Raw genomic sequence first — 8,189 nt, 5'->3', positions numbered from 1 at the left:
TCAACCTGCTTGTTATTCTTTCCTCTGCCAGACATAGCCACAAGAATAAAATACACAATATGATACAGTGCAGTGAACACCCTGCAGTATGTGTAATATGGCACAGTGTAGTGTGCAACCGCACTATATAGTATGTGATAGCCCTCACAAATATAGAGGAGATGTGAGGTACAATAAACCCTCTATGCCATAGTATGTCAGGGTATAATAGAATAAAGGGAAAGGTATAAGCTGTACAATATAGAAAGTAGAGATCAGCGCTAGCACAAGTCACATACAAACGCAGAAAAACACACTATATATCTGCAATTGGCACTACCATCAACTACACAGACCACAGTGGCTAGTAGGATATAGCGCTGTATAACCTGGCCCGTGAAAGAAGTATACAGGGAGACTGGACCCAGCGTTCCCGGAGACCTGTGAAGTAGAAAATGGCTGCCGCGCCTCTCTGAGGGGGCGGAGGGTGAGGGAGGAGCAGCTCAGGGAACAGCTAGACCGCAGTGGAATGGTGCCCTAAGCTGGGGGAGGGGCTGCAGGGAGAGCACCTTCTCCCAGTGCTGACATTAACCACCGGGTCCCCTGGCCTCTAAATATGCCCTGCCCACTATATTAAAGCCCCGGTTGTCTAGTGGAGTCGTGGGCGCACCAGTGTCCACATCAGCATCTCCGGTCTATCTCCTGAGACCGGAGGCTAGACTGCGTAAAGATGCGGGCCACCACAAGCGGGGGTCCCCATTACCAATCCCCTGGATTCCGGGCTGCAGTCTGGGGTCCGTGGTGCCTGCTAGCTAGTCCCCCTCAGAGCCCCATCTGGGAGTACCTAGCCGGGGCTTGGTGTCACGGCACCGCGGAGGGGTGATGGAGCAGCAGCGCAGACGTCCAAGGGACAGTCTTTTGCTGCGGCTCAGTAGTCAAAACACTAGAAATAAAATCATAAAAATAAGCTCCTGCCCAACACCAATGAAACTAAGTTGCCCTCAGGCTGTTGGCAGGGTATAGAGGGAAGGACCGGAGCACTCTTGGATTGAAAAGCTTTGCTGTTGGTGTCTGGTCCTCCAGTTCCTACCTACACCCCATTGTCTCCCTGTGGAGCCCTATGGACCCTGAAGAAAAAAAATCAGTATTTAGGGGAGTGTAAAGGCACATATCCACTAGACGACAGGCAAAAGACTGCACGACTACGGCATTGTAATCGTGCAGTCGTTTGTCTGTCTGTGATGTGCCTTCACTGAACGATATCTTCAATCGTCTAGTGCAGTGTTGGCCAACCTGTGGCTCTTGAGCCACGTGGTTCTTCCGTTGTTCTGATGCGGTTCCAAAGACTGACACTGACTGCCTCCTCTGATAGGCACGCAGCTGTTCAAGGAGGCTCGACCTTTGTTACAGCAGTCTGCTCTGCTCCAGAGGCATGAATGGGCGATGTGGTGATGGCACACCGCAAACAGGAGGGGCTGGAGTGACGCCAGGGGGGGTTGGATTGTATTATGTGAATCTATTTTCTTTGTGGATGTGGCTTTTTCAGTGTATTTTATGTGGATGTGGCTTTTTTCAGTGTTTTATGTGGGGGGGGTTCTGCGCTCTGGATTTGAACCCTAGTATGTTAGGGACCTACCTGGATATGGTGGGTAGGCCCATAACCTTGGCCATGATTATGCTAAAAACCTCTGATTGCAAAATTTTATTGCATTTATAGTTGTGCACCTGAGATTTGTCTGTTTCTGTGCCTGCAATTAGTCTTATCAGGTAGCACCTCCCATTATATATATTCAGGTTGTGCAGTCCAGGAATCTTTCCCATATACTCCACTTTATGTGGATGTGGCTTTTTGCAGTGTATTTTATGTGGATGTGGCTTTTTGAGTGTATTTTATTTGGATGTGGCTTTTTGAGTGTATATTATGTGGATCTGTCTTATTTCAGTGTTTTTTATGTGGATCTGTTTTTTTCAATGTTTTTTTATATTATTTCTGGCTTTTTCTTTCCCTTTTAATAGTTACCTCCACATCATACCAGGGGCGTGGCATAACTGTGCCACGTCACTTTTTGCATGTGCGCCTTCGGCGTGCGCATGATCTCGGCTCTTTGATATACCTACAGATATTTTTTGGTCCTTTTGCCTCTGACTGGTTGGCCACCCCTGGTCTAGTGGATGTGTGCCTTTACTCAAGAGTGGGCCAAACAAATGCAGCACATATCCATGTCATTATGAGCCCAAACCTGCTCCATTGGTTTTGTATAGTGATTAGCGTGTCAGAAAAAGTATATAAAATTATTTTCTAAAAAAATAAATAAATAAAAACATTAAGACAAAGAAATAAGCCCAAATAGACACATCTTGCTAACAGAGCATTAATCGAGAGAAAAAAAAATACATATATTTTAAAACACTTTACAAAACGGCCGCTGCTTCTCAGCTGGTTGACCCCCGAAACTTAAAATGGCAATGCTATTAAAAGCAAACACTGTGAACTTCCGAATATATTTACTAAAGTGTGGGTTTTTAGAAGTGGAGTTGTTGCCCATAGCAACCAGATTCCACTTAACATATATCTAGCACCTACTAGAAGATAATAGTTAGAATCTTATTGGTTGCTATGGACAACAGTCTCCATTTCTAAAAACCTGCAATTTAGTAAATATATACCCTTGTGTTAATTTACTGTCACAACCAAAATGGGAGAACACCGCTTTATTGGGACCTCCATGTGCACCTATATTTAGTATTTTAGTACATTGCTGTGACGGGAAGCCGATGGATAGAATACCGACTGTCGGCTTCCCGGCTTGGGGTTAAATGACAGGCGTCAATATCCCGACGCCTGTCAGTTCTGCGGTGTGCCTCTGGTTAATTTTTCACCTCTCTACAGACCTAGGTACACTTTTGGTTTGAAGAGGTTTTCTCAAAAGTACAAGATGCAGTAGGCGCACACATTAAAGTCTGCTGGGCCGACCAAGCATGCCAAGGCATTAAAAGTGAAAAAATAACAAAAAATGCAATCTATTTCAATGGACAACTTGGTCACAGTGTTGTTAATACAGATATGAAATTTCCCAAAATGTTTTGCTCATCGCTAGTGTTGATAAAATCAGCAAATATTAATTTATTCTATCTATTATGCCACGGGCCAAATCACATGAGTAGGGGAAAATATCAGTTTACCTCAGTATCGTGATGACCTATACTAAATGGTAATTCCACATCAGTAATATAATGAACTGAGAAATACAAGACATTTATATTCCAAATAAATGGTGAGTGTTGTATACAGAATAAACATAGCACAAAACAATCAGGATATTCTCACTGCAGGCTGATTTTTCTAGCTGTATCCCATCCAATCTGTGCAAGGAAATGGCTTCTGTGGTAAGATAGATTACACACAACCAGTAACACAAATACTTTGAAAATGTTTTATTTCTCCCCTTAGGAAGGCTGATGTCTCTGCATTATTATCCATTAATAAGTCTCAAACAGAAATGCACACATTTATATTATTTCTGCCATATAATAAAATCTTAAACTTTTCTAAGAAGTAAATCAGTGCAAAGTGTGTCAGGACCGGAGGAGGCTGTAGTGAGTGTAAACAATCCGATATGGGATAAGATGGACACTAACCCTGTGTAAATGCTTGTAGGCAAAATGTAGGAGAACTGTAAGTGCTTGTAGGCAAAATGGGATAAAGTCACATGAATATACATGGAAGGAAATGGCTACAGAAAATGTTTTAATGGCAAATGCTACATGGAAGATGGAGAGAGGAAATCAAGCATGGACTTTTATTTCCAATGTAAGCACCAGAGATTATAGAACCCAACTGGAACTAAAACAAAACATGACGTATACTTATCATTTGTGTTTACCTCCCTTTTTGCTACCAATTTAAAGTTACATCTACATTCAGTATCAAAATGAGCATTTCTGATTTAACAGGGCTTTCCTTCTCCACACAGAAAGGGCACAGACTAGGCTAAACATGGGGATCATTGATCTATACACTTAGAACCATTTAAACACTGAAGGGATCAAAAAGAAATCATGTATTGATGTCCATCAGTTGTTCCACAAAAGATAGCTGTCTGGATGGAGGAGAGCCATGTAAGTACATTTACTTAATAACCGGGTACAGCCAGCAACAGCTGCAATATACAGGGAGAACAGGCTGCACTTTGGCTGAGTGATGAGGGCTGTCGTCAATGTAAGACCAGTTTCTGGTATTTATCACCAGTTCACTCACAGGCTTTCAACAATGTATTTCTATGCTGCACAGAGCAAAGAATTATATATTTGCTGTAATTCACACAATTCAAACATTAAAGATGCTGCACAACACACTTAGGAAATTACAAGAACAAAACAAAACGTCTGTATAGTCGTTTCAGAAGAGACAGTTATGCTGGCATTATGGTGCGGCAAGGACTCCGCTCCTGTGGTGCTACACCCGGCATGTATGCGAAGACCTGTAAATCTGGGCTATAATTCTGATGACTATGATCTGTTACAGCACCTGTGTGCCAAGTTGTTAAATAAGCCATTAAATAAATTATTCCTATATAAAAGTACTTCAAATAGCACATATACATTGAAGTTTACTTATTTTAAAACTTCACCATGCTAAAAGTGTAATCATGTAATTAAAACTATTATATGCAGCATGGGGGCACTTATGTCATAAAGCACAACTGTGTGTTGGCACAAATGATAAATTAATTATCGGTGACAAAGTAATATTTGTCTTCAGAAACATTTAGTTCTGATCTGCAGGCACAGTAACAAATAACTGCAGGCACAAATCACTGTGCAGCAATATATTGTACTATATGGAACATTGGGAAATACCTTTAAGTGTGTAGACAAGATAATTTAAAGCTATAAAGCCACTGTCGACTTCTCATATAAATAACATTATGCAGACTGGCACAGCTGAGAGACTACATTTCTGCACGGATTGCCCATTGGTATTACACGAGAACACTGGCATCTGCCTATTACCCTTTTCATTCATTAAGAAGTATAAGGAACTGGAGCACGTCTTTAAGTGCAACTAGTCGGTAGGTCATGTTCCACATTTATATTGTTGGCTCTCATTCAGAATTTATATGATGGAATTTTTCAGCAGTCGTCCAAATTATTTTATGCTCTAGCTCTTGAGAAATTATACATTTATATTGGATTTCATTGAAAAAGCTAATATTACGTCAAACTGTATGCAGACATTAAGACATGCTGTACAAAGCCATAGACACGAATAACAGTGCTCTAACCTATATGATTTCTAGGAATATGTGTCGGTGCAGACTAAAGAAATATATTGATGTGTTCAATAGTTCATCAGCTTTCTGCAAAAGTCATATCAAAGCTGGATAAAAAATCATGGTGTTTTCTGCACAGAATTGCAGTAATGTGATAATGTGCAATACTGAGAAATGGTAAATATCACTTTATTCCTCTTTCTTCTTCCTAAAAGATAAGGTATCTTTGGTTTCTTGTATCTTTTCAGTGATTCGATCTTTTGTTTCTTCCATCTTTTCACTGATCAAGTCCCTTGTTTCTTCCATTTTCTCACTGATGCGTTCTTTTGTCTCCTCCATTCGGTCCTGTATATAGTCTTTCACCAATGGTGGCGTGGACAAGTAGCCATATTTCCTGAGATATTTAACACTAATGGAAGTTCCCCCTAATGTGACAGTATATCGAACTGGCGTTGCAATCTGCAAAACAAGGAATATAAATTAGATTTCTGAGTTTTGTAAATCTACTCACACTTGTCATTGTTATACCATCTAACACATGAAAAATACATGTGGTTTTAGCGATACCTGTTTAAATGCTTTGATGAAGACACCATGCAGTTGAATGAATAAAAACATATAGCTTGTTTGCATGGAAATTAGCTCTGCAAGGCACCATACCGTCAACGCAGGGACGTGAGTGGACTGAATATGCACCTAGGTTGTTTTCATACACTTTTGATGCAAAAAAGAACACTGACTACTAATGTGTTATTAAGGGGTGTGGTACGATATGTGGACAGTCATATGTCGACATTCATCACATAGACACTGATGAAATGTCGACATTTTAGAATGTGAACATATTGTCCCTGGTGGCCTAGTGGTTACTCACCTGCTCCCGACAGCTTGAGCGGGGTCTTCAGTGTCTCTTCCGAAGCGGACATACTGTATGTCGGAGCTGTGTTCCAGCAAATATAGTCCCCCTTAACCCTAATGCTTCCTCTAGTGCAGGGGTCTTAACCCTTGGCCCTCCAGCTGCTGTGGAACTACACATCCCAGCATGCACTGCCACCTTTTTGATATAACAGCATGCTAAAACTATGGCAGTGCATGCTGGGATGTGTAGTTCCACAGCAGCTGGAGGGCCAAGGTTGAAGACCCCTGCTCTAGTGCCTAACCCCGTAACCCTTCCCTCCATAGCCTAAGCCAAACCCCCCACCGTAGCCTAGCCCTAAGTGCCCAGTAGTGCCTAACCCCAACGTCCTGAAGCACAACCCAAATGTGGACATGTTGCCTGTCAACATTGGTGTAAATGGACTGAGGAATCTGTATTATTTCTAAAGAAACAATCAGACTACCATTATCCCCAGCATTTCTCCTGTGCCACACGTCTGCTCCCGGAATTATGCAGCTTTTCTCCTTAGGTGTAAAGAAGTGTAAAGTGCTAAATAGTAATCACAGAGATGGCTAGATACAAATAGCCAGCCCACTTTCCTGGAGTGTGAGCTTCAGGTTATATCTCATTAAATACATAAAACAGTAGTAAATCCTTTCATGGTAGCAGGGATATGTCTGCAGTACAATCTCAGCTTTCCTGGTAAGGACAATGTGACAGTTCCCAATCATTACAAGTTCTGGCGCTGTGTCTGACATGTACATGCTCCTGGTCCCTTCACCGCTATGGGCTAATTACTAAGGAATCCAGAGATCTTGTGCAGCTAGCTGTAAGGGACAAATAATCTTATTCTTTGTCAGAGAACCCCAGCCAGGTAGAGATGCTAATTTCTACACATTAAATAGGATTTTTCGTTTAAATTTTGTTACAATAACCATCATAAATACTCTGCTGCATGTTATAAAAGGATTTAATATCACAAAAAAACCCCTCTAAAAATAAAACAAAACCCCTGCTATGTGCAGGATTGAGAAGGCTGCCTGGGGGACTGACACATGTTATACTGACCATGCCTCCAGGACACAAGTCTAATCACCCCAGTAAGAATCAGATATTCACCTAAATACGTTTTCACTCCACGAATGATCAGAGACAGGAAAACGTGTCACATGGATTGTTCAGCTCTCTCAGGCACCTTATGACTGGTTACCACATTTTACATGAGACCGTGTTTCCTCTATATACCCCCACGTAAGAACACAGCCCAAAAAGGCACATATAAAAGTTTCATTTCTCATATATAACATGTGGTGCTAAGCATTATAAAGAGTGATGACTATCAGCAATTAAATAGAGCCCTGTGGTTTACCAATTTAATCCTACAAATGGCTGAATGGAGAAAGGCTTTCTTTAGTGTGTGCCTGCATGTAGTACTTCTCTCAGGCTGTGACGTATCAAACCCTGGCCAACACCAGCTTGTCTCTACCCCTTGGTGGGAGGCAAAGCACCTGCATATGGGGACCACACTACTGCCATAAATCAGTGTCTGACGGGAAATTCCATTGGCTGATTGTAGAACTCTAAGCAATACCTGAATATATGTAGACTACCCATTATAGACATTACATTCTCTATTTTTTTGTATTATTATTTAAATAAGGAAGTAATCCCAAACATACATACTTTTTTTCCTTGAATCTATTTATATATATATGCTGGGGTCCATAACCACCCAAGGCAGAGAGCTGTAACGTTATCATTAAACAGAACACACATCATGCAAGTAGTTAGCTCTCATATATGCCATTTTAATTAAACCCTAATCATGACTTTCAGCACTTTTACTTTCGCACAGTACACACAGAGCGGATGTACCAATATTAAGCACTGGTAAGGTAAGCAGCTTTCTACAAGCTGAAAAGCCTGCTTAACAGTCTAGACATGGGGGAAACATGCTGGAACGGGTGGATAACACAGCTGCAAGCAAGTACAAAATCTGCTCAATTTCAGACTGGTCACGTGCCCTAGATTATATTCACACCTACAGGACTGGTCACGTG

The 8,189-nt window shown here is 41.4% G+C and overlaps 1 protein-coding gene across 2 annotated transcripts in view; it reads right to left on the bottom strand.

The window, feature by feature from the left end:
• Positions 1–3,399: 3,399 nt before the first annotated feature.
• Positions 3,400–8,189, bottom strand: part of MIMS1 (mitochondrial inner membrane scaffold 1) — a 58,688-nt gene continuing 53,898 nt past the window's right edge. For both annotated transcript variants that reach the window (XM_088475932.1, XM_088475930.1), the window contains exon 5: positions 3,400–5,711. In XM_088475932.1, coding sequence (XP_088332058.1) covers positions 5,442–5,711 — 270 coding nt within the window. In that variant the 3' untranslated portion in view covers positions 3,400–5,441. The remainder of the gene's footprint in view (positions 5,712–8,189) is intronic.

Source organism: Taudactylus pleione, unplaced genomic scaffold (genome assembly GCF_031769625.1).
Source record: "Taudactylus pleione unplaced genomic scaffold, aTauple2 ptg000179l, whole genome shotgun sequence".
Classification (NCBI taxonomy): domain Eukaryota; kingdom Metazoa; phylum Chordata; class Amphibia; order Anura; family Myobatrachidae; genus Taudactylus; species Taudactylus pleione.
The sequence above is the reverse complement of the archived record's forward strand: the minus strand, read 5'-3'. Positions and strand labels throughout refer to the sequence as shown.